Source organism: Acanthisitta chloris, unplaced genomic scaffold (genome assembly GCF_000695815.1).
Source record: "Acanthisitta chloris isolate BGI_N310 unplaced genomic scaffold, ASM69581v1 scaffold4494, whole genome shotgun sequence".
In the NCBI taxonomy this organism is placed as follows: domain Eukaryota; kingdom Metazoa; phylum Chordata; class Aves; order Passeriformes; family Acanthisittidae; genus Acanthisitta; species Acanthisitta chloris.
Window position 1 is genome coordinate 181 of NW_008668602.1, and position 26,796 is coordinate 26,976.

Consider the following 26,796-nt stretch of genomic DNA (forward strand, 5'->3'; position numbering starts at 1 on the left):
TTTGTTCTTTCACAGGTGTTTGGCCTCAAGGCAAGGTTTTATCAATTTTTGCTTAATTTACACTGCAAATGTTTTTCAAGCATTGACCTCACCCTTAACTCTTTGTGGTGAACCAAATCTGTCAGTTTAGAGTTGTAAAAGGCAACTGGTATTCTGAGGTGGCAGTGTGTGCAATAAGTAAATGGGCATTTTTAAATCTGTTTACTTCAGCAAGCAAGATGTTTCTGTAGTCACTGAATACGTTTACACAACTGCTTCCATTTCCTAGGGCCCTATTGGTGCTGCTGGTCCTCCAGGCTTCCCAGGTGCTCCCGGTGCTAAGGTATGAACATCTGCTTCTACCACTACATTTGATAGTAAAGATGAAATATAGTAACAAGAGTTGCTAGGCAGCAAGAAAAACACCCTCTGTGAAATGGGAGTGCTTTATCAGTTACGGATCAGGACAAGGATGAATTCGTAGAGTATTTGGAGAACATCAGAGATGATGCTGATTTAAAATACAGCAGTTATTTCACAGATGAAGATTGATGGTGGGCAAGTTCAGGAAGCCACAACTTTTTTTACTGCTTCATATGTGGTGCAGTTGAATACACTTTTGAAGGGTGACAAGGATCATGATAAATAAGCAAAGTAGCAGTTTACATCATTTTACAGATTTAGTGGAGGGCCAAGAAGCTGCAGTTAAGTATCAGGCCCCTTCCAACCTAAGTCCTTGAAATTATAGTGCAGAAATTGCACTTACACTTTTCAGGTTTAGGGCAGCACCATTTTGCTCTTACGGATTACAAGTTATGCAGAAATTGCACTTAAACTTTTCAGGTTTAGGGCAGTACCATTTTGCTCTTACGGATTACAAGTTGGATGATTCACTTCAATTGCTCACATCTGACATTTTAACCTGGGAAAAAATTTAATTATTTTGAGTGTCCAAGTAAGGACAGAGGATTTGGGGCAAGAGTATCCCATATACTGCATTTACAAATTTTGCTGACCATTTGCTACAAACTGCATGCCACTCCAGGCCACAGACAAAACTTATCTTGATCCACCTTTAGAAGAAAATAGAGTATTGTTTGCTAGACTAGATTGTTTTCTAATAACTGCAGGGAAGATGAAAAAAACTGAGATCCCATTCTGGTTATTCTAGTCAAAAGGCAAGACTTGAAAACCATGAAGTCTTCCTTGATGCAGATGTAAGTGTGGTTACAGCATGTAATTTCAAGAGAAGACTGTCTCCATGTCCAGGGTGAACTCTTTACTGCTTACAGAATCGCTGAAGAGAAGTTGTCATTATATTCATTTTTTTGTAGTGGACTTAGTGAATGACTGCTTACAGAATTGCTGAAGAGAAGTTGTCATTATATTCATTTTTTTGTAGTGGACTTAGTGAATACAAACTTCTGAAAGTAAAAGCAAAAACCATTTATCCTGTCATTTACTCCACTGTGAACAGTATTCCACAGTACTCTGATCAGGCATTTTGCATCAATAGCATCTGAAAGTGCAAGATAATGGTCAGTTAGGCCACATACACTGTGGCACCTTAGGCCAATGCTGAAGGCCCACAGCTGCAAATAGGAGTGGAATTTTAATTCTGATTTTTTTGGATCAACCTTCTGGAAAATCCAAGGTGATAATGTAACTTCTCAGATATTTTGAGTATCTGTTGTTGCCATCTTAGCCATCAGCTTGGACAGGGCCTAACTCGACATCCCAGCTTCAGTGCCTTTAAAATCCGTTAACTGAACAGCTGGAAGCTTTAGAATCTATTCTATGATTCTAAAGCTCTCAGCTGCTCGGTTTCTTGGCCTCTGAATTGGGAATATACATATATGGTTGTCTTCTTAATGTCAGGCTAATATAGGATTGCTCCACTATAGCCATAATACTGTTTACATTGATAGAGGATTCTGTCCTTCTCTCAAACAGGGTGAAATTGGACCTGCTGGTAACGTTGGTCCCAGTGGTCCTGCTGGTCCAAGAGGAGAGATTGGACTTCCTGGTTCTAGTGGTCCTGTTGGCCCTCCAGTGAGTAACTTGCTAGATTTTATCTATTGTCAGATGGGTGCACTTGAGACTGAATTAACCAGTATTGTTATCTTTCTTAACAGGGCAACCCTGGTGCCAATGGTCTTCCAGGAGCTAAAGGTGCAGCTGTAAGTACTACTATACTTGCACTTGTTTGCTCTAAAATATAGCCACACCAAATTTGGTTAATGCAACAGAGAGGTTAATGGGTTCTTAATACTACTTTTTTCCCTTCTGTTGGGCAGGGTCTTCCTGGTGTTGCTGGTGCTCCTGGTCTGCCTGGTCCCCGTGGTATTCTTGGTCCTCCTGGCCCTGCTGGTCCTAGTGGTGCTAGAGGACTTGTTGTAAGTGACCTTGTATATGGCATGTCTTCATCTGAAAACTGGACACAGTGTCCACAGTTGTAAAAGATTCCTCTGGATACATTTTTGTTATAATGCAGACATTTTGTCTTGCTGCACTATAATTGGACACTCTGGCTCCTTTCTGTGTCTCACTACTTGTTTCAGATGCTGAGACTGAAGAGGTTCACTTTGCAGTGCCTTTGAGTGCAAGGACTGTTAAGCTCTGTCCATGTTGATAGTATTAAGTGTGATATGGCAGCAATCTCACAACTAAGCCCTCAATGGGTATCCTCAGTAGAGGAACCAGCCCTGAATGTGTCACAGTTTGATTACTGTAATTTCTAAGCATCTTTAAGATATTCGTTTTCACACCTGTTAAGCCAAATATACAGTTGTGTTCATTGACCCTTTATCACAATAGAGGCAGGTATGGCATTGGATGATTAAAGAGCTTTTTGATTCATGAGAAAGCTCTTCAGGTAGAAGAGAGATTTTTGGAATGATACTTAATTCTATGGTCTCTCTCTGTTTTGGTCTCTAGGGTGAACCAGGCCCTGCTGGTGCCAAGGGAGAAAGTGGTAACAAGGGTGAGCCTGTAAGTATGGCAAAATGTGAAGATTTTTTTCAGTTGAAAGTTGATTATATCTGCAGCACAGCATTTGATTTCTTTTTCTCTGTTTGTCTGAAATAGGGTGCTGCTGGACCTGCTGGCCCTCCTGGTCCTAGTGGTGAGGAAGGCAAGAGAGGCAGCAATGGTGAACCTGGCTCTGCTGGTCCCCCAGGCCCTGCTGGTCTGAGAGTAGGTTTTCTTTTCATATTCCAGAAGTGGAAGCAAAAAGGAAAGAGGAAATAAATCTAGAGTCACAAAGGGAAATTAAGTAATTATGAGTAATTAAACTTACATTAATGCTGCTAAGCAAAGATAATTTGCAATTCTGAGCCTTTTGATTAGTTGGGACCAAACCTATTTTTGCTTTGGATTAATGCTGTTTACTATATTATCCTTGAAGTAATTAGAGGTTGCTTTGATTTATCCATTGTGTAATATTTAATGAATTATCTTTGATTATTCTGAAAGCTTTATGATGGTATTTAACTGCTTAAAACAGATAATTGCCTCATCCATAATGGGAGGCAAAAGCTTTCAATTCAGTGTCTTCAAAGATGCCTAGTGCCTTTTTCCCTGGGTGAGAAAACCACTTCATGAACTTCAGGAGGCATGTAGCTTCATGCAGGAAAAGAATTCACTGCCAATTTTGGTATTTTCCTGTGTTTTCACCAAATTATTTTGGTAGAGCTAAAGATTCAGTGTTTCACCTTGGGTAGGGTCTACAGAGCCATAGAGAAGTCGTAACACTTTACAGAGAAGGGAAGGTGAAACTGTGTGGGCCAGGCTGTGGGATCCCAGCTGCTGGCTATAGCCACTTTTAGCCACAGTGAACACTGAAAATGCTGTGATACAACAAGCACATTAGAATTTAAAGAAATATATAGGAAGTGAGAGATTTTTTTCACAATAGCCATTTACACTGAGATGTGTATGCGTAGAGCTGCACTTACCTCAAATATAGCAAACCTGCTCGAAAGACTGAAACTTAGCAAACACTATACACCTCACAGGAACAGATTTATTTCTTCCCCTTTCTTGATTTGTTTTGTTTTGACTTGCAGGGTGTGCCTGGATCTCGTGGTCTCCCTGGAGCTGATGGCAGAGCTGGTGTCATGGTAAGACTTTTATCTGGATCACTATTTCTGAACTATCTTCTTTTACATACAGATGTGTGATGCTTTTTGGTACCTCTGCCTAATTTTATTTATTTATTTTGGTAGGGACCTGCTGGTAACCGTGGTGCTAGTGGTTCTGTTGGTGCTAAGGGTCCTAATGGTGATGCTGGCCGTCCTGGTGAGCCTGGTCTTATGGGTCCAAGAGTAAGTTTGAACTCTGTGGTGTAAGTTTGAACTATGTAAAAAGAAAATGACTTACAATTATGGGATAAAATTACTCAGAAAACCAACTGCAAAAATTCAACGTGTGCTAAACACAATTAGGGCACTTCCATTACTCTATTGAGAAAAAAAGGTCCATGAGGAATGGATCAAAATGTTTATTGAAATTAGTTTCTTTTGTTATGATAGCATTTGATTGTCTTGCTGTGGAGCAGTGCTCTCTTCTACTGGATACTGCATTGACTTCTGAAAAGGGTTTCCACTTGTGATTATTTACTGAATGTTATCATTATTTACTGAATGTTATCATTAATATCACAACTCAGGTGTGTGTGTCCTCTTGAATGAAGTAAAAGAAAAGCAAACCCTACTAAAATGATGAGATGGCTGATCTCAGTTATTTCAATTTTATTTTGCAAACAATTTCACTGAAAACAGCCATTTACTTTCAGTGGTGTTGGCTGCAGCCAGATGTCCATTTCATTCTCTTTAATTCTCCTTACTCTTTTCTTCCTATCTTACCCCATGAAGTGAGTTTTCAATGCACATGTGAACTATTAGGCATCTGCAAACATTGAAATACATTATCCTCCAAAGCAGAGCCTAAATTGTTTCATCTGACTGAACCAGGTACTTACCTATACTTTTCAAGTGGCCTGGGAGCACACACCACCAAATTAAACTTGATAGGACATAGTCTTGTTTCCACAGTGTGTATGGATAACTTGGCACCTCTGTGTGTGTGTGTGCATGCATGTAGAAAAAAATGTTGGTTAACTTTTGGGTGAGTTGGTTTCCTTCTGAAAACATGAAACTTTTCCTTTCTTTAGGGTCTCCCAGGTCAGCCTGGAAGCCCAGGCCCTGCTGGCAAGGAAGGCCCTGTTGTAAGTACTTTGCTTTTCATTCTGTTCCCCCATTGTATGTGAAACATGAACGTAAAGTGAGATTTTAAAAATCAGATCTCAACACTGAGCTCTAACACAACTGTGTAAAACCAGCAAACTTTTACTACCATATTACTCAGAAGATCAGTTGAAACTTTCCATTCATTTCTGTGGGTTTCAGATCAGATCTATGTCCTGGAAGGGGAAGAAGAAATACACAGTTTGACAAAAAGGAGAAAAATGGAGGAATGCATGAGCATGCGATGTATCCACAATGTTAAAAAGTTAAATAGCATTTGTTTCCCATCAGTACACATTTCTCCTAAAGCTGAACTCTAATTAAATTGCCCCAGCCATTTAACAGTATGATTTTTTTTCTAGGGTTTCCCTGGAGCCGATGGTAGGGTTGGGCCAATTGGTCCAGCTGGTAATAGAGGTGAGCCTGGCAACATTGGATTCCCTGGACCAAAAGGTCCCACTGTAAGTACAGTACAAAACCTTTATCTTACTATAAAGGTATTTCCAGACTACTCTGTAGGTCCCCAACTCTAACATTAATCAAACACATCTCCCTGTATCCTCCTGTACTGCTTATTGGATGACATCCACTTACATTCAAGAGTTCTGTTTTAAATCATTTAGATATCTAAAATATGATTCAACAAATAAAACCAAATTAGTTATCTTAGGAATATTTGGACATTGTAGTGATTAGAATAATATATGTCTATTTCATAATTTAGGCATGTCCATTTAATCATTTCTGTATATACACTTCAGTAAAAGTTCTGTACATGTTGGCCATTAAGCCTAAGTTTCAGTTCCAGAGTACTGTTATTTATGGAGCTCTATCCAAAGCTTACTCAATATAGAAGAAATTATTTAGAAATTATGGAGGAATCACTACCAGTGACTTCGGTGGGGCTCATAACATGTCCCACAGAGGCCATAGATAACAATAATCATCTCCTGGATTTGTGGTGTTGCTATACATACACACTTGCATATATATATACAGAGAGAGTGTACTGCATAGGATACTTTGCAGACTGTCATGAATTATGATCTCAAAAAGTAAAGGAGTGGAGTTTTGAAAAGCAAAGATGTATTTTTGAGCAATTGTACATGATCCAAAAAGACAAGTAGAGCTTTTTAGTGTCTTAATTGGGGTTAAAGAAATATTACAATAAATCTTCTGGCAAGGAGAGTATAAGTCTCTGCTTAGTAATTTAAACTGAATCTATTATGAGGTCTGGGTTCACTTTTGTACCTTCTTTCAACTTCAGGGTGAACCTGGCAAACCTGGTGAAAAAGGCAACGTTGGTCTTGCTGGCCCACGGGTATGTGGATATGTTTTCTTTATCAACCTCCAGAGAGAAAAAAAGGAGATTTCAAAACCTCTGTAATCAGATAGCATTGGCTTGTGCAAGTATGAATAGATGATGAAATAGAAAAGCACTTGGGAATGCATTCATCTAGCCTCATGTCAGTGGAGAATATTACTTAAGGGATAAATGAAAGCTGCCCTTCTTGGGTATTAATTGGGTAATTAATTGTGGGGTGTTATCATCATAACATAGAGTTAAAAATAGCACTCCCTGTCTTCAGTTCTATGAGGACAGTGTATGGTTTCTAATTCATCCTGTAAATTTGCAAGTTCTTACTGATAGTTGAAACTTACTAATTATTCCATTTAAGGGACCAAAGAATTGGTCTGTTGTGGGAAAAATGCTATCAGCATGGTTCCTATATTCTGTAATTCCAAAAGAAGTTTTCTTCAGGCTGAACATGTTGCAATAACTAAAATAATCACCAGAATTTAAAATTGTAAGCATCTTTAGTAGCTTTGACAGTGAGGTTCTTGCAAGTAAATGGTTAAGTTCAAAATACACCACCAGAGACCTTTGTTTTTGGCACATAATCATGTAGAGATATTATTCACAACAAATCAAAACTTTGATAACAGCTTTCTACTTGAACATCTATTAGGGTGCTCCTGGTCCAGAGGGAAACAACGGCGCTCAAGGTCCTCCTGGAGTCACTGTAAGTAACAGCCTCCACACAGATCCTATTTGTCATTTACTTTTTATTAATGAGACTTCCCATTTTTAAATGCATTTTTCTGTAGTTCTCCTTCCAGATTAATCACTTATTTTTCATCCCATGCAGGGCAACCAAGGTGGAAAGGGTGAAACGGGTCCTGCTGGACCTCCCGGCTTCCAGGTAAGTAACTACGTGCTCTGACCAATCTTATCTATGGTTTCCAAAGTGTGAGGTGCTTCTGCCTTAACTTTATTTGTATTCCTGTTTCTTTACACTTAGGGTCTGCCAGGTCCCTCGGGTCCAGCTGGTGAAGCTGGTAAACCAGGAGAAAGGGTGAGTGACAGCTACAGTACTCCACGAGTAGGGGCAGGCATTGCATAAGCACTGTGCTTGCAATTGCACATGTGGTGGTGAAGCAAGAGCCTGTTGGATCCATTTGCCAAAATAAAGCAATCTGTGCTATATGCAAAGTTTAATAATTCCTTTTGTTAAAGCTAGCCATAAGTGAAGAAGGTCCATTGGAAACTGCAACATACTTCTTTTCTCAAAGTTTTGGTATGAAACTGAGCAAAGCCAGTCCTTTGCTTTTCAGGCCTTAAGCAGCAATAAAATATGCCTCCTCCCACAGAAGACAGCACTTTAAAAATACTTTACTTCATATTTCTTTTGAAATCTTCAAGGTTCAATCTAACCTGCATTACCCCAATTATGTTCTTGTGCACCTCAGCTGATGTCATTGAATTTACAATGGCACACCACTGAGATAGCTCAGTCGTAATTCAGGCTCTAGTTGCTGCTCAGTTAAAGTGTGTGATGTAATCTGCAAATTGTGTATCCTATGTGTCATAACCACCTTTAACATCCATAGTTACATCTCTCTGTGTCACTGTAAAAGAGTTAACATTGCTTGTTCCTGAAAAAAGAGCTTGTAATTTAATAGCTAACTCTTCAGATGAGAAATTGTTATCTCATGTGCTTTGAGATCCTGTGCAGCTAGATGCAAGGGGCTTATTTCTGTGTATCTAAAAGACTGAGTTTTGTCTGAAAGTTTTCAACATGCTGCTGCAATTTGAGAAGCACATCCATTTACTGCTAAGAAACAAAGCACAATTTAAGCAAATAAATTTGGTTTAGAAATAAGCTTTACCAATATATCTGCTCTCTTCTAGGGTCTTCATGGTGAATTTGGTGTCCCTGGTCCTGCTGGCCCAAGAGTGAGTAACTCATTTGAAATCTGATAGACTGTCTTAATAACGTGTTCAATAATATTAGTAGCTATATACATTTCCAAGTTTCTCAAGGCAAAAAGCTCTTCTCAGTTACAGAATACAGTGTATTGCAGACCACACCCAGGAATGAGGGAGAATCTTCTATGCTCTGTGCATGTGTCAGGGTATATGAATATGTAACACAACAGTTGCCAGTGGTAGTGAACTTCCAAATAAACAATATGGGTATTACCCAAATAATGATATCCTGTATTAACCTCACAAGGAGACTGTGGGTGACAAAAGACTGATCCTATAGTGTTACACTGAGGCCTGGTGCATGTGACAATTTTCATCTACAGTGCCTGTAAGCAAACCTTCTTAGCCTGACCAGTTCAGTCATACTGGCCAGAACTTGCTGGCCAGCTCCTACCTCCCAGGTAAAATCTTTGTGAACAAATGTGGGCTGAATTCAGGGCCTGGAATAGTCATTAGAAGGTATTGCCTTCCACTTCACTTTATTCCTGCACTGTCAATAAACATCTCTAAACAGCTGTGTGTGGAGGCCTTCCTGCATGGCAAGAAGGTCCCATTTATGCAGAGCAATGAGTAGTTTCTAAAGTTGATTAACTATTTGCTTTCCAAATCCACCTATGAAGACATTGATATTTAAACTACTTCTTTTGCTTCCTCTTTTCTTCTGGCTTCCAGACTAAATGTATCTGTGACAAATATTCCCATTCACTCTTATAAGTTATATCAATCAATTTAAACAGCACTTTCCTTCCCTGTATTTAGTGCCTGGAGACTGCATTAGCAACCATGTCCTCTCTAAACTTTCATTTTGCTCATCTATTCAAGCCAAGTTCCCTTTATCATCGTAGTGGCTGTTATTTGTCTCTGCTCTATGTTGCCTTAAGCATATCATACCCAGCAAGGGTGTATTTAATTCAGTATTCCAAATTAAATCTTACTTATGTTTTGTACAACAAAACTAACACTTCCTAAAAATACCTCACCACTTATTCCAGATCACATCTGCCTTTTTCATGTCTGCATCATAATGTTGACTGTAATGTTGACTATTTGCCTTTCTGTCATTTTCACCAATGAAACCCCAATTTACAGCAGAAATGCTCATTTTTGGTGCTTAAATAAATGGCCTGGTATTTTGCATGCTTGAATTTTATCCCACTTTTGCTGTAACAGCCATCTAGCACATTTCTTCCTGTATAATATGCCAACCCTTCTTCTGTTGACAAAAGCTTCCATCTTTGTGACAGCTGCATATTTCATAAATACCTTTCTTCCTTTTCTGCTTCTCTGTCAGTAACAAAAGACAGCCATCTAGCATGTTTCTTCCTGTGTAATATGCCAACCCTTCTCCTATTGACAAAAGCTTCCATCTTTGTGATAGCTGCATATTTCATAAATACCTTTCTTCCTTTTCTGCTTCTCTGTCAGTAACAAAAAGTATGTAAACATCTATTAATCACTAACAGTATAAGTTAGTCTTCTGGAGTATGTAAATATCTATTAATTGGGGAACATCACTAACAGTATAAGTTAGTCTTCTGCATTGTTGGTGCTTTCTAGTCTCCTTGAATCAGTTCTTTGACCACATTATAGTTCTCATGGAAAATCCCAGATTCTCCAGCATAACAAAAAATCTCCATTATACTTTTTATTAGATTATTCACTGATGTTCAGCTTGATCACACAGATAATTTGAGATATTTTTAATAAAACTGATATTTCTGTCTTTAATAAATCCATTATGCATTTAAACCCTCTTTCTGGCTAATTCTACATCTCCAGATGACCTCTGATTCAGAATTTATCCTTATACCTGTTGTAATGTACAGGCCACATTAGTCGACTTCAGCTGTCACCTTTATTCTCCAATATTCACCATACATTTGCCACTGTAAAAATAATTGTTTGCCAATTACTGTCTCTCATTTCACTAGAATCCATTATTTGTCCTAAAATGGTATCAGATTTTCCATTTGACAGTAAAATGCAAGGCTCTGTTGCCAGAATGAGCACAGTAGCCAAAATCCATGTTCAAGAAGTATGTGTACTTTGATTGTCAGCTGTTACCACAAAGCAAGACTTTATTACTTCATTTTGCTATATTTGTATCAAAAGCTAGAGCAAGTTTACTTAATATCTGCACAATTCTAATACTTAATAACTCTTAATGGTTTGTTCAGATAAAAATGCATCTCATTGTCATTGCTACTAGCCAGTGCTTTTGAACCTCTCAGCTACAGAACAATTCAAGGAAAAGCTCAAATCAGACTGTCTCCTGTAGGGTGAGCGTGGTCCTCCTGGTGAAAGCGGTGCTGTTGGTCCTGCTGGTCCCATTGGAAGCCGTGGTCCATCTGGCCCACCAGGCCCCGATGGTAACAAGGTATGCCTTTCCCAGCTGCCACTGCCTTACTGTAGAATTCCTGATGAATGCAATCCAAAACCGACTTTCCTGAGAGCTGAAGCGATAACTGGTAATAAGTAGTTACCAATACACCATAGCCCCATGGTCATTTCTTCAAGTGGCAAAGCTCTATCCCAGCTAGTCCACACTAAGATTAAATGAGGTTATGTCTAGTACTATAGATGATGGGAGGGGAACTCAAGTTTGAACTCAGTTTAAATACAGTTTGTCAGCTGGGTATGCTATTAGTCTGTTTTGAGATAGCATCTGAGACTTCAACCAAAATTCATGCTGGCTTCTATTTATACCCATATCTACTTCTACACAGGAACTTCTTGTATCTAGTAAGCAATGTTTTCCCCTGAATATTAGGGCAATAATAAGTAGTCGTCTAACAAATTATGTTGGCTTGATGCTAACTGAATAGGGGCCTTAGTTATCAAGATTTTATGTTGGCTTGATGCTCATTGAATAGGGGCCTTAGTTATCAAGATTTTCATGGGTAGTCTTTCTACAGAAGTTTAGTTTGGAATATGAGACACCCTAAAACCTCAGGAGCCCACAGAATCAGTGTTCACATCCAGCATCTTCACTAGCTGAAAAAGTAAATAAGTGTTCACGTCTAGCATCTTCACTAGCTGAAAAAGTAAATTATGTACAATAGTTTAAAACAAAATAATACTACTACTCACACTGTTTACAGCCAAGCAGAATGATGGGCAGAGTAGTAATGACAATTCTGTTCCAAATTGTGTGAATGATTTGACCCTTACATACATGATATGCTGTTGCTGCTAGGGTGAGCCTGGCAATGTTGGTGCTGCTGGTGCTCCTGGTCCTGCTGGCTCTGGTGGAATCCCAGGAGAAAGAGGTGTTGCTGGTGTTCCAGGAGGCAAGGGTGAAAAGGTAAGGTGGACAACTTGCTTTGTTACTGCATGTACAGGTTTGGGAGATGCCTGAGTTTCATTAACTTGAAAAAACCTGCAGGTTACCTGGTGAGACTTATATTTACTGTAAAACTATTACTTTGTAGTCAGCAAGTACATGAGACTTTTATTTACTGTGAAACTATTACTTTGTAGTCAGCAAGTACAGGGTTTGTTGGTCTAACAGACTGACAGTCTTTTCTAAGGTTCTATTCTGATCTTTGCTCAGCATTTGGAATTGTCTGAAGTGGCAATTCTTCACAGGATTGGTTAACAATGAGCTTATCTTTACTGGAGAAATACTAAGGATGGCTTTGAATACAGGCTTAATAGTAGGAATGGGCCTACTGATCACACAGGGTTGAGTCTCTGGATCAAAACCATGACTGCTCTAGCTGCAGTGACTATGATATAAGTAAATCAGTAACAAAAATGTTTGTATAGTATCAGTTTTCTATAAAATCTGAAAACATTTTAGCCAATTTAAACCCTTATATAAAGCTCTTAAATCCGGTTGCAATTTCTGTTGCTACCTCTGCTTTGGCATATAATTATCTACAGAACTGATTTTTATATTGTTTTGTACATTTCATTCCATATTATCTCCTGTTCATTATTTAAAATCTAAACTGAGATTTCTATAACTGCTAAACTGACTATAGTCATCTATCATAAATGGAGTTGTAAGGAAATCAAGATGAAAATTGCTTCAACGTTTTAAAAAACAGTACGTATTGGCATGCAGATTAATGTAGAATAATAGGCTGTATTACCAAAAAAAAGAGAACAGAGTGCTGGTCTATTTCTTGACTCTAATAATGGCCTGGATATAAGTTTCTGTTATACAAAACATGAGTGTTTTAAGTGACCACTCATATGATATCTTTCTGTTATACAAAACATGTGTTTTAAGTGACCACTCATATGATATCATTGTTTTTATCAGCCGTTTTCCTGCTTCAAATAGAAATATAACATGAATACCCAGAAGAATTTTTATAAATGGCTATTTCTTGACCAGGAGAAAAGGGATTTTGAGGGGTGATTGAAGCTCATAATTTTTAATATACATCAACTTGGTTTTGAATTTTAATTCCATTCAAAATTCTTGGCACCTGGAGGAAACTAAGTAGGTTTCCCATGAAAGAAGCAGGCTTATAATTTTGAAAAGTATGTCAGTCTTTGTCTGCAGATTTTCACTTTGCAAGTCAGTACATATTCAGCAATAAGATAGAAATAATAACCAAAGTCCATTCTCCCCAAAAACTAGCATCTCAGCAATAAAATAGAAATAATAACGAAAGTCCATTCTCCCCAAAAACTAGCATGATAGGCATCTCATATGTGTGGGTAATAGATGGATTCACAGCAAACAGTGCAAAACTTCTTTCATACAGACTATTTCGTTCATTATCATTATAATACCAGTACAAATATTTTTTTTCTCCTCTGTGTATTCTAGGGTGCCCCAGGTCTGAGAGGTGATATGGGTGCAACAGGAAGAGATGGTGCTCGTGTAAGTATGTTTTAGTTCTACTGGAGTTTACCTTGCTACACCTCAGAATTAGGTGACTAAAAGGATATTCAGGATTTACATTTCCCCTTGTGTTGCATTTCTGCTTATATCTGCTTATTTTTGATGCAAATCAATGTGATTTTGTGGCCCCTTGTCCAGAAATGTTTGGATTTAGGGGGAGAGAGAGAAAAGGGATGACTTCTCATGCATACAAGCAGAGAATTGACATCAGCAGAGAATCTTGTGTTTCAGACAGTTGTTCAGTGTGAAATTATTCTTTTTATCTTCATGGGCTCAAGCCAGACAACTAGTTCTAAAGGCAGCCTGCAGAGCTACACAAGTTTATCATTAATTTGATATTTCAGGTGCCTGTCCTAGAATTCTTACTTGGAAAGGAAAATTCTAACAGAATAGGTTTTAGTTTGAAATCATGTGTCCTTTATATTGAAAACAGTTGGAAGAAAGTTACACACGTTTGTCCAGGAGAAAAGAGACAAAATATTGAAAGCAGTTGCTCCTCATTACGTTTTGCTAGAAATGGTGTCCTGTTTCTTGATCTCTAGGGTCTCCCTGGTGCTATTGGTGCTCCTGGCCCTGCTGGTGGTGCTGGTGAACGGGTAAGTCTACTCTTTGAATGAAAAAGTGTCTTGTTTGCTTATATAGGTTACACACACATGCATATTAAAAATGAGGAGTTCCATAAAAACCAATTCCATCTTTCTAGTGTGCACAAGTTCTTTAAGTTTTTCAGATTTCGGAGGCAAGGGTTACTGGGACTATTCAGTGAAGTTTGCCATAGCACCCCAAAACTTTTCCTGAAAGGGCAGGAAAGGGATGCAGCGGGTTATATGCAGAGGAGATTCTGATTCAGGCTTTGGCTGAATTCTTCCCAGTTGAGATTATTCTCCACAATCCTCTTCAAGCTGTGAGATGACGTGTTGACAGAGTAATGAATAACCACCCATTAGCTCAGAATTATTCTTTATCCTGTCTGAGAATTGTTAGGAACTGTTAATATGTGGTGGCTCAGGCCAGAAGCATTTTCAGTAACAACCTCTCCATTAGAGACACAGGGAGACTCACTATAAACATCTATACCACAAGATCACTCCTATTCTGACTGCTGTAAGGACTTTCCTCATGGTGTCAATGTCTTCTGCTACTTGTTTTAGGGTGAAGGAGGTCCTGCTGGTCCTTCTGGTCCTGCTGGTGCCCGTGGTATCCCTGTAAGTAGCAATTTCTACAACTATTTCTGTGTCAAAGACATGATGTTCAGAAAACTGCCCTTTTAAAGCCCATTCCAACCAGTCCTCTCTTTTGTCTTCTCTTTAGGGTGAACGTGGTGAGCCTGGTCCTGTGGGTCCTAGTGGATTTGCTGGACCACCTGTGAGTTTTGTTTGCATTTTCCTTATATCGATGCCATGCCATTCCTCTAGTTCTTTTGCAAGATTTCCAACTCCTTGTTCTGACTGGGTTTTTGCCCATAGGGTGCAGCTGGTCAGCCTGGTGCTAAAGGCGAGCGTGGACCTAAAGGACCTAAGGGTGAAAGTGGACCAACAGGTGCTATTGGCCCAATTGGTGCTTCTGGACCACCAGTAAGTGAATCGTGTCTCCGTGAAATGCACAGTTCTTCACTGTGCTATGCAAGCAATATGCTAGCCTGAAGGCCTTGAATTCTGAAAAGGTAATTAAAGAAAGAAACAAACTTTGAAACTAGGCTGTGAGGAAAATCACCATACTGGTTTTCACACATTTTATAAACTTTGTCAATCAATTTACATGGACTCAGATCGTGAGTCTGGAACTGAAAGGAAGAGAAAATGATAACTAATTTTCAACTTGCCCTGAAGATCAGCAAAATCAGTCTATCTTGGACCATTCAGTGTGTGATTGTGGGTAAGTTCTGAGCTCAGGACATTGATACCTTTCTCTCAAAGACAGGATGTACCGTCACAGTCTGATTTTTCAGACTCATTCATCCAGAAGCATATTTGCAAATTCGTCCATGCACCCACTTGCACACAGGCTAAGACCTTTATAGCCCAAAGGTATATACAGCTTCACATGCCCACAGCCCATTATTGGGGAACTTTTGAAATGATGCAGAAAGTCAGACCCAGGGACTTCAAATGCCATAAAGTGTTGCAGGATAACATGGCTTGGGATACTTACTGTACAATTTTAATAGAGCAATAACAGGCTCTTGCACTATGTGGCTGTATCGGTCACATAATGCGAACAGGGAACTTGCTGGTTTTGCCTAACTTTCACATTTTGACTTCCAGATTTGTTTAGATACATGTATTATTTGCAAGGAAATTAATTTTAATCATAAATTCCTTATGCAACTCTTCTCAATCCTTATGATACTGATTTAAAATATCTGGGAGAATTTAGCACCCTAGTATCAGGACAGGCATTGTTTGGGCCCAGTCCTCCTATGTCAAAGTAAAAACAAAATTGCCCTTAACTTCCACAGGAGTGAGACTGAGCCCTTATTCTAAATGGGGAACATTAACTGTCTCTCCTTGATCCATCTCTCTTTTTCAATCCTTCATACATAGGGTCCTGTTGGTGCTGCTGGTCCCGCTGGTCCTCGTGGTGATGCTGGTCCTCCTGTAAGTCTTCAAGCTTTTGGTACTAACACTGTTGATTTATTTTTGTGAACTGACTGTTTCCTTTAAACCTAATCTTCCATTTCACTTTTATTTTTAGGGCATGACTGGTTTCCCTGGTGCTGCTGGAAGAGTTGGTCCTCCTGGCCCTGCTGTAAGTAACTAATGAAGAAGTTCTAATATGAAATTCTAAGATAAGTAAGAAGTTGCTTTGGTTAGGGATAATCCTAACTCTTTTTTCATTAACGCAATTTCTAATTGCACTGGAATCACATTGGATCCTTATAGGACTGGATAAGAAAAAGGTCTCTGAACTGTTCAAACTCCCACAGTAGGAGTTATGCATTTAGTTTGTGGAGTTTTTTACAACTCACCAAGCATCCCTATGCATCTTGAGGTACCCAGCCATTTGTAAAAGTCTCTGTTTATTTTGCTTTTGTTCATCATGAGTAACTGCATGACCTAACACATAGGTCATGTCTGACCTGCAGAAGAATGTTCAGGTTATTCTGTGTCCACACTTTCTAAAGTACCTGCAGTTCCAGCCTCTGTCTCAAGCAGGGCAACCTGCCATTGTGTTTGAGAATGTGAATCCCTACTGCTTTATTTTTCAGCCAAAAATTCTCATTTCAAATTGGCATTTGTAGACTTTTCTTTTCAAAGGTGTTTCCAACCTTTACCAAAAGGTACTTCTTTCCTTAGATACCCTATATTTAAATAAATTTTGAAGTCCAGTATCCCAAGCAAATTATTCTGTTGAATTGGAAGAAGCAGTTGGTTTTTTCTCATATTTTGTAGTTGTAATTAATGTCTCCAGAGAGACCCAAATCTATGTGTTCCCACCAAATTTTGCTGCTTTCACCTGCCCTGAGAAACAAAAAATCTCAGTGCAATAATTCTGCTGCTTCCAGCTATCCACAAAGTAATAGAAGTTGTTGCTTCAGAGCTGCTGATAACCTGTTTATTGTAAAGCACAATTTTTGTACATGGGCATAAAATAAAATGTATCTGTTATCTCCAGGTCTATATTGTAATGATATCATACTCATACTCATTCCTAGGGCATCACTGGTCCCCCTGGTCCTCCTGGCCCAGCTGGCAAAGATGGTCCTAGAGGTCTACGTGGTGATGTTGGAGCAGTTGGTCGTACTGGTGAACAAGGCATTGCTGGCCCACCTGGTTTTGCTGGTGAGAAAGGTCCATCTGGAGAGGCTGGTGCTGCTGTAAGTAACTGAGCATCACATCTTCTTAAAAATGTAAATGTTTTGGCTTCAAAGATACTTTTGGTATTTGTGAAGGGTTTTCCTGTTTCACCCACAAATTTAGCAAAGCTTTTATGTAGAAGTTCCACTGAGACACAAGAAATTGTTCATAGGCAGTTTGATAAACGTGCCACAAAAAGTGAACCTGATCCCTGGGTCAGGGGTTTTTTTCTCTTTTTTTTTTCTTGTGGTGAATTGTGTCTTTCTCTGCAAGAAACTCAAATGAAAGCAACAAGGCTAACTACAAAACAAATTTATACCTAGTCTGAGAAAGGGAACCAGACTCTTCTGCTCTGAAATCAATCATCATGGATGGAAAAAGAAGGAACACATGAACATCCATTTAGAACAATCTCATTTTCTGCATCAAGAGCTCTGATTTGTGGGGCTCACAAGGTTAAAGTCATCTGCCCCCAAGTTGACTTAGAACTATTCCATTAATTGTGAGTGTCATTAAGCTTGCACACACAGAATAACTGACTTTTTTAAAAGTCATAACACATTTCTGTCTGATGGAAGTGTGCACTTGTGTGAATTACCACTGTTTTTTCTCAACAAAAAAAAAAAATTATAGAAATTTCCTCTGTGATCTGCAGAAGTTGCAGCTGAGAGCGAAATTTTCAATATCATTGTCAAATGTCAGATTGAGACAGGATGTGGCACTTAGTGCTATGGTCTAATAAGCACAGTAGGGTTGGACTTGATGATCCTTGAGGTCTCTTCCAACCTGGTTGATTCTATGATTCTATGTATATGTTAAAATTTTGTAGCTGACAATTGAAAATTTGCCCTTTAATGTCCAGTATAAAGCAATTAATTTTCTAATTTTTATGTTTTAATTTAATTTCAATTATGAAAAACAATTGAACCAGTAAGCCTGACTGTAAGTTAGGATAATAATTTAGGATGATCTGTCAGGTTGATCACTTACGCCAAGTTTAGTGCCACATATGGTCAAATTCCAAAGAAATGGAAAAGTCATTTAACTTGACCTTTCCATTCAGTAGAGGTCTCTAAGAGTTGTTTGGAGATGTCAGATACCACTTAGATATCTTCTGAGATTGTCTCATGATCAGTCTCAGATGCTCAGTTTCTTCACATGTAGTCTCCTCCTCTTACTGAATATTCAGATTTTCATACATCACCCTCTGTTACTGAATGGGAAAGGAAAACACATATGTATAGTGTTGTTCAGAAACAGCACTTTCCCAGAAAAACAGTTGTGAGGGGAGTATAACAGTCTTACAGATCTTTTTAAAGCCTTCTGGGTTGGTTGCAACTTCTTCCCATGCAGGAGCTAGTACTGACACACACTGAGATCCTTGGAAAGGAGTTGGTACTGTTATAGAGCAAAACAAATGAGAAATGTGGAGGGTCATAAAGATTTATTTTTCTCTATTAATATAAATATATTCTCTTCATGTCATAGGGTCCTCCTGGTACCCCAGGTCCTCAGGGTATTCTTGGTGCTCCTGGTATCCTTGGTCTGCCTGGCTCTCGAGGAGAACGTGGTCTTCCTGGCATCTCTGGAGCAACAGTGAGTTGTTAACTGTTTCAAACAGATAATGTGTAAAGAAAAAGTTGAGGTCTCCTTCTATGAGAAGACAGGGAAAAGGAGATGTAGATTCTGCTGTTTCCATTGCTGCCGGAAACAGAGGATATGGACCTAATAGAGCAGTGGAAGAAATTACAGCATGTTGCAGACAAACAAGGCTTGTGTCTGCAAGTGAGCATATTTTCGAATGCCATCAGAGGTTTCTGATGGTAAGATTTAGAATGAAGATAATATTTGATATAGTTAGATATGTTTCTTGTGTCCTGATTCTTTTTCACTTCCAGAACTGATTGCAGAGAAATGTTTCTCTTTTATATAAGCCAAAAGTTCTGTAAGCTTGGTGTGTGTTGTATTATAATGTCACATTTTGTTACCACTGTGCCTGTATTAGGGTGAACCTGGTCCCCTGGGTGTTTCTGGTCCTCCTGGTGCCCGTGGTCCCTCTGGTCCTGTGGGTTCTCCTGGTCCAAATGGTGCTCCTGGTGAAGCTGGACGTGATGTAAGCTGTCTTATTTCCTCTTCAGGGCTGCTTTGCTTTTATTCTGAGCCAAAGACAAATACAGAGAAAAAGTGGATGGAACTGGAGGCTGTTCTGCTAGCAAATTTGTTCTCTCCAGTGTCTTTGGGGAAAATTATATCAAGATTTTTATAGACATGGATTCCCCATCCCCAATTAGGTGGAAAATTCTTCAAGGTACAAGTTGTGTCTGAAATACATCCTAGGTCACTGTCAGAATCTTTTGACTTTTTACGTCATTGCCAAGAAAGATGGAGTGGGGAAAAGATTACTTCATTGTTGGAGCTGAGAAAAATAGTACATTGCAGGGGACAAGGTTTTGGCTGTAGAGAATATAGCAGGAGAGCCTTTTTAACAGGTTTTCTTAAACATCATATAGGATGCAATGTACATATCTTTCAGAGAAGTATAAACATTGCAGTCACTTTTACTTGAGGGATGTAGTGATTCATGGTATTAAAGACAAAGTGGTTTTTAAATTAAGGCCCACTCAGAAGGCATATGAAGCACATTACACAAAGTGCTGGAATTCAGTCACTGGACTTGTGCAGCACTCAGCACTGTTTTGCAGTCGTAACAAAACAGATACACTTCAGCCTTGTGGCTGAGCTACATCATGTTTCTCAATGTGCCCTCCCTCTCCACAAAATGTAAAGTATGTTTGCAGGCTAAAAACACTACAGAGCCAGCTCTGGCCTGTGTGGCAGGTACTGCTGTACTATGGGTTAAGGCACAATCAAGGACATGAGCCCTGTGCAGAAGGGGGAATGTGGGAACCTTGTGGATGATTAATTGGAGCACAGAGCCCTGCTCCAGCTCTCACAGAGCAGCAATCCATGTTGGTAGTTCACCTTACAGAAGGGTGTCCATACAGTGACTATATATGATATACATTTTAAGAACAGTTCAAGTAAAATCCTAACACATTGTCTTGTTTCCTGTTAGGAGAACTATATAAAGCTGTCTCTGAGCCTTATCAGGGAAGCTTATTTGATAACCTGAAGCATTGTTAAGTTCTGGGACTTGCAAGATTTCAAAGTGGTCAGAGGACAGAAATAGTAATAGTCATTTTCTCTCCACTAGCATTTTTCATCTAAAAAGTCTCAGTTTTACAAGAGTCCAAGCTAGATGAAGACCACTATTGTCTTTCACTTTTCATTTAGAGAAATATAGGAAACCCCGGTAATTTTCTTCTATAATGAACTTTTATAACTTACAATATTTGAAGAATATTTCAGTTTTCTGAGAACATTAATAACATTTAAGGGATCTGGGAGTGGCATCTATAAGGAAGAGTTTGTTATCTTCAAAATTTTTGCTGTCTCATCTCAATGTCTTCTTACTCTCATTGGAAGCAATTAGACTGACACACAGTTCCACATGAGATGAAAGGTGATGAAACTAAGTACTCTTTTCATGCTATTTTAACAGGGCAATCCTGGAAATGATGGTCCTCCAGGCCGTGATGGTGCTCCTGGTTTCAAGGTAACTTGTTTTTTTTTCTTTTATTTCATAAGCATGGAAGAAATATTCCAATATGTGTGAGTTGTAACATACTGCCCTTTCTGTGGCATTCTTTTGTTCCTAGGGTGAGCGTGGTGCTCCTGGTAATCCTGGTCCCAGTGGTGCTCTGGGTGCTCCTGGTCCTCATGGCCAAGTTGGTCCCTCTGGAAAGCCTGGAAATCGTGGTGAACCTGTAAGTTGATGAAATCTAAATTTTCCTTTATTAAGGTCTAAGAGGACTAACATTTATCCATCATATATATATTATACATCATACCTATATAACGTGTGGATAATTACTTTGCTTTCTGCAAAGATGTGTTGAATGTGGAACCTTCTTTGGGAATAATATACAGCAGTAACATGCATTTTCTACTCTTGTTTCAGGGTCCTGCTGGTGTTGTTGGTCCTGCTGGAGCTTTTGGTCCAAGAGGTCTTGCTGTAAGTTTGGTTTCTAAATACATTACCACATTGATGCAAGAAGAGAAAGCATGCTTTGCTAGTAAGGATGCATGACTGTGCTCAAGATATGGGCCCAAGAAGTAGTGCTTAAGCAGCTGTAAAGATTTATGGACCTAGAATCTCAATCAGCATTCTCTCTTATGGGACCCATCCTGAAGCTTTAGGGACTGGCACTCTTGGTTTTGTTAACAGGATGTACACTATATATGTGTATCAGGAGCAACCCATGGCATAATGTAGAATTATTATGCTTAATTCTTGGTTTGACAGTAGTATATACTTGTAGCCTTCTAATTTATTCCTCTGACACCTATATCCCTCCCTAGGGCCCACAAGGTCCACGTGGTGAGAAAGGTCAACCTGGTGACAAGGGGCCTAGAGGTCTGCCTGGCTTGAAGGGACACAATGGATTGCAGGGTCTTCCTGGTCTTGCTGTAAGTAAAGATTTTCAGGATTTTTAATATAAAGATCAAAAAAAAAGGTAAATAAGGTAACCCTAGTGTAGATTTGCATATAGACAACCTAGCAGTTTGATATCACTTGCTCCATTCTGCATCACCAAAGGCCATAAGAGTCTCCTTAACACTCAATGCTCTTTGTATAAAATGGCAAATTTTGATATTGGCATTAGAACTGTGAGTGGCATTAGTTGTCTTGAAACTCAACCACATTTGACCAGCACAGAATTAAAAAATCCTCTGCCTTTGTTTGTGTTATTTCAGCCAGAGAGCCTTTGTATCACAGAGAAGTAATTTGTGTATTTTCTTAACTTTAAATTCAGGTATCCCCTGTAGGAATTCTGACTTTTACTTTAAAGCCTTATCTGAAAATCTGAAGAAACAATATAGAGAATTTTATATGTTATCCCCTTAAATACCTCTTTATGCCCCCTCACCTCCCTCCCCAAAACAGGCCTTTTATACCCCAACTCCACTAATAAATGTCATTAGCCATAGATATCCCATTCTCTGAGCCCAAATACATGTGTTGTCTGTAGCTCCCTCTTGAATCATGCAAACACAAATGTGTGCCACTGCATTTTTCCAATGACAATGCATGTATCTTTCCCAACAGGGACAACATGGTGATCAAGGTCCTCCTGGTAACAATGGCCCTGCTGGCCCAAGGGTATGTGAATTTCAGAGCATATTCAAATAATATGTGTACACTACCATTTATATAAATCTCTATTTTTAGTGTTTTCTGCTGTCATTAAACTGTTAAAATTTCCTTTTAGGGTCCACCTGGTCCTTCTGGTCCTCCTGGTAAAGATGGTCGCAATGGTCTCCCTGGACCTATTGGCCCTGCTGGTATGCGTGGCTCTCATGGTAGCCAAGGTCCTGCTGTGAGTATAGCTTTTTTTATTGTTATTTAACACATTTATGTCATACTAGATGCCTATAAGTTATGTCCCTTCATAAGCCTAGCAGTTTAGGAAAAGGTGTGGTTTGATTTATTAAGAAAGAAAGAAAAAAGACTTCCCAAGATCTGCTGTTATTTAAGATTAAACATTTCCCTAATAGACCTAGACTGAAAGTCCTTGTTCACTCCTTATGGCCAGACAGCAAATACACAAAAGAGATGTAGTAGTCCCACACTGTATCTGCCACTGCTTCAACCCACAGTAGTCACCACATGGAGAGTCTATATGTCCTGCCTCCAGTTAGAGCTAAGGGTACCAGGAGTTAAGTAGGACTATGCATGTGTAGAAGCATTGTATTGAGAGCACCATATGTCTAACAGAATTCTTCTTGTCTTTGGTTTCTGAAAAACCTTAGGGTCCTCCTGGTCCCCCTGGTCCCCCTGGTCCTCCTGGTCCCAATGGTGGTGGATATGAAGTTGGCTTTGATGCAGAATACTACCGGGCTGATCAGCCTTCTCTCAGACCCAAGGATTATGAAGTTGATGCCACTCTGAAAACACTGAACAACCAAATTGAGACCCTGCTGACCCCAGAAGGCTCCAAAAAGAACCCAGCTCGCACCTGTCGTGACCTAAGACTTAGCCACCCAGAATGGAGCAGCGGTATGTTAGTGTCAGATATTTGCCCCTTCTGGCTCAGGGAGTTCTTCCAGCTCATTAACTTTCTTCAATGAATGGTATCCTTGGCCACCTGGCAAAAATACTAAATGACCAATGAAGTTCTTTCTGCCTCCACTGAAAAGAGACAAAAGGACATTCTGAAAAGCTCTTTATACCCATTGATGTGGAATATTGCAATAGTGTTTCAAAATATTACAAAAATATCTAACCTTAATTTTAAGATAGATTTTCTTAGGCATTAAGTAGCTAAAATATCTATTTATCCCACTTACCACCTTAATATTGTACATAATTGTGCTATTTATGTCCTCTCTCCGAGTTCCACTGTCAAACAAGTGAATATGAACTGAATGCAAACATTAGGCTGAGTGAACTATTGTTCACATGTCTTTTCTCCATGGCAGGCTTCTACTGGATTGATCCCAACCAAGGCTGCTCTGCAGATGCCATCAGAGCATACTGTGACTTTGCCACTGGTGAGACTTGCATCCATGCCAACCCTGACAATATTCCCGCAAAGAACTGGTATATCAACAAGAATCCCAGGGACAAGAAGCATGTATGGTTTGGTGAAACTATCAATGGTGGCAGCCAGGTAAGTGGTGTATGGGAAAACGATTGTTTTCTACAGAGCTGTCTGAAAAGTTCCTAATGCACTGACTCTCAGCAAGCAAACAGATACATTAAACTCTCTTAGAGGAGAAATATGAAAAAGGTAGCTACCTTTTATATCAAGAGCACAGAGCTCTGGTTCTAGTTTGGATCACAGTTTGCTATAATTATTACTCAGTATTGTTCTCATTTTTCTTGAATGTTTGCAAATTATGAATTCAGCATGACTAGTGGGTATTGCTAAGGTAAGCCTGGGCTGGAATCTGATACATTAGTATAAAGACAGTCCATAAACTGTCTTAAAAAGTAAGAAAAACATCTTTGCTTATTCTTTAAATTCAGATTTATTACACATGACACTATTCCTGGAAAGATATTTATATTACACATCACAGATCCTGAGTATATGCCACTGTAACATTCAGGATTGTCAGTGTCAGTAAAAACAAAAACAACATCTACTTGCACATTAGACACTATCCCAGCAAATTGCAAATAAATCATTATTGTACAGCTAAGGAGAGCTAATTACATAATTCTTAAATGAAATTGAGATGATCTTGTGATGAAATCACAGTGACCAAGATCTTAAATATTAGAAGGTAAGATTGATTACACTGAGTCAAGAACAGTCTAGGGTTGTGTTTCTTACAGTGGCTAAATGCAGATGCTGTAAAAACAATATAAGAATAAAGTAAATATTTGTAATATCCTCAGACACTATCCTATTAGACTCACAAAAAAAAATTAGGGTTTTTGTGATACAGGAATTGTTTCTGTGTCCTATTAGACTCACAAAAAAAAGTTAGAGTTTTTGTGATACAGGAATTGTTTCTGTGTATCTGTGGAAACAACAGATTGTCTTCCTTGAACTTACTTGATCTTGTCTCTGAATCCACATGAACCATTAACATTGTATCTTGGAAGAGACTTCTACAATGTAACTAGATCCACTCATGTCTGGTTGTCAGTCTATCTCCTGCTAGTTTTATTTGATGCTCTTGGGCTCTGGAGTTGCAGTAGACAAGTGACTGCAGACTTAATGTGATTCTTTTTTTTTTTATGTTCCTAGAGTAGCTATCATGCACTTACACTACAAACATCCACTTTTCCCCAGCAATACAACTGACTGGGTTCCTCTCTGTTTTTCAGTTTGAATACAATAATGAAGGAGTGACCTCAAAGGATATGGCTACACAACTCGCCTTCATGCGCCTGCTGGCCAACCATGCCTCCCAGAATATCACCTACCACTGCAAGAACAGCATTGCCTACATGGATGCAGAAACAGGCAACCTTAAGAAGGCTGTTATACTGCAGGGATCCAACGATGTTGAGCTACGAGCTGAAGGCAACAGCAGATTCACTTTCAGTGTTCTGGAGGATGGCTGCTCTGTAAGTAACACAGAAGCCATGGGCACAGTGACTGGATATGATTAAGCACGTGACTGGGGACATAGTTGTGCTTTGATTCAGAATTAGATTATCAATCAGACCAGCAAACTTTTACCCAGTGAAGATAAATAGCCTACAAACACACCTACGCCAGATCTTTAATAAGTGGGAAGGACGGGAGTAGAAACAAATCCTACCTTGTAGTGTGCAGTGTGGCAAAAAAGGAAAATGCTTTTCAGAGGGACCAGATCCAAATTTTATGTAAGCAGGAGACTGATGAGAAGACAGTGCACAAGTTGTAGGAAGGGCAGGATCTTTAAGTCCTGAAACACTCAGGAAGGGTCCTCCGAGGATTTAACTTCAGTGTGAATAATATTGTAGTTTATGTACAGCATCACACACAGGACTTCAGATTCTTAAATATTTTCTCTGTATCAGAGATCTAAATAGTTGGATATTGGTATCTGACTGGCAAACAATGGCAGCAAAATTGATACAGAATTCTTTTATAAATTATCCGTTAGGTGAAAGAATTCCTAGTACTATGAACAATGCAACAACAATTGTAATGAATCTTCTCTTGCAGAGAAAGAACAACGAATGGGGCAAAACGATCATTGAGTACAGAACAAATAAGCCATCCCGCTTGCCCATCCTTGACATTGCACCTTTGGATATTGGCGGCGCTGACCAAGAATTCGGTTTGGACATTGGCCCAGTCTGTTTTAAATGAATGAACTAAAATTAACTTAAAGCCTCTCCCAAATTATTCTCTTGTCATTTCTTTTTATAATGAAAGCTGACTCCTTCCATTTCTTCTGTTCATCTACTTGCTTAAACTCTGGGCGAAAAAGAAGGAGAAGAATTGATTGGAGCATTGTGCAATGAAATTTAATACATCCCCAAATGGACTTGGAAGTCTTTCAAGATTTAACACCTTGTTTTGGGAAATGTCAACCTTTGTAAAGAAAAAAAAAAACAAAATAAAAAGTGATGAAAGTTTGCACCACTTGTGGCCTTTGAATATCTTCCACAGAGGAAGTTTAAATCCACGACTTCCAAAGGTTTAAACTACCTCATACACTAAATCAAGTGTGATCCACATCTTTTGTAGGAACTTCTCCATGTGATCTGAGGCACTTTCAGTTCCACTCAGAATACAGTGGTGCTAATTGCATAATTGCAGAGTATCTCTCCAATACTTGAACTTTGATGGTGCTAATAGCATTTAAAGTATTGCTTCTCTGTTTCTTTGAAGTCTGTCTTAGAATGTCCTGTCTCACCCACAGCTTAAGCATGTGGATCATTTTTCCTCATCTTTGTTCTCTTCCTCCAAAATCAGGTGCTCCTCCTTTCAAATCCCACTTCCATCTTTTACAATGGGTAAAAAAAAAAGTCATTTCTCAAAAAAAGAAAGAAAATGTATTTTGTATATGTGAGATGTTTAAATAAATTGTGAAAAAAAAAAGAAATAAAGCATGTCCAGTGTTCCAAAA

The 26,796-nt window shown here is 39.0% G+C and overlaps 1 protein-coding gene across 1 annotated transcript; it reads left to right on the forward strand.

The window, feature by feature from the left end:
* Positions 1-268: 268 nt before the first annotated feature.
* COL1A2 (collagen, type I, alpha 2) lies at positions 269-26,796 on the forward strand (the record flags this gene model as incomplete). The annotated part of the gene is made up of 37 exons (XM_009072948.1): positions 269-322; positions 1,933-2,031; positions 2,115-2,159; positions 2,277-2,375; positions 2,917-2,970; positions 3,067-3,174; positions 4,047-4,100; positions 4,206-4,304; positions 5,153-5,206; positions 5,588-5,686; positions 6,493-6,546; positions 7,196-7,249; positions 7,376-7,429; positions 7,529-7,582; positions 8,419-8,463; positions 10,775-10,873; positions 11,693-11,800; positions 13,283-13,336; positions 13,900-13,953; positions 14,509-14,562; positions 14,669-14,722; positions 14,824-14,931; positions 15,901-15,954; positions 16,052-16,105; positions 17,013-17,174; positions 18,643-18,750; positions 19,160-19,267; positions 20,717-20,770; positions 20,874-20,981; positions 21,176-21,229; positions 21,577-21,684; positions 22,325-22,378; positions 22,488-22,595; positions 23,029-23,275; positions 23,698-23,888; positions 25,058-25,300; positions 25,887-26,796. Coding segments are annotated over 37 exons (3,357 nt in total), but the record flags the coding sequence as incomplete, so codon positions are not given.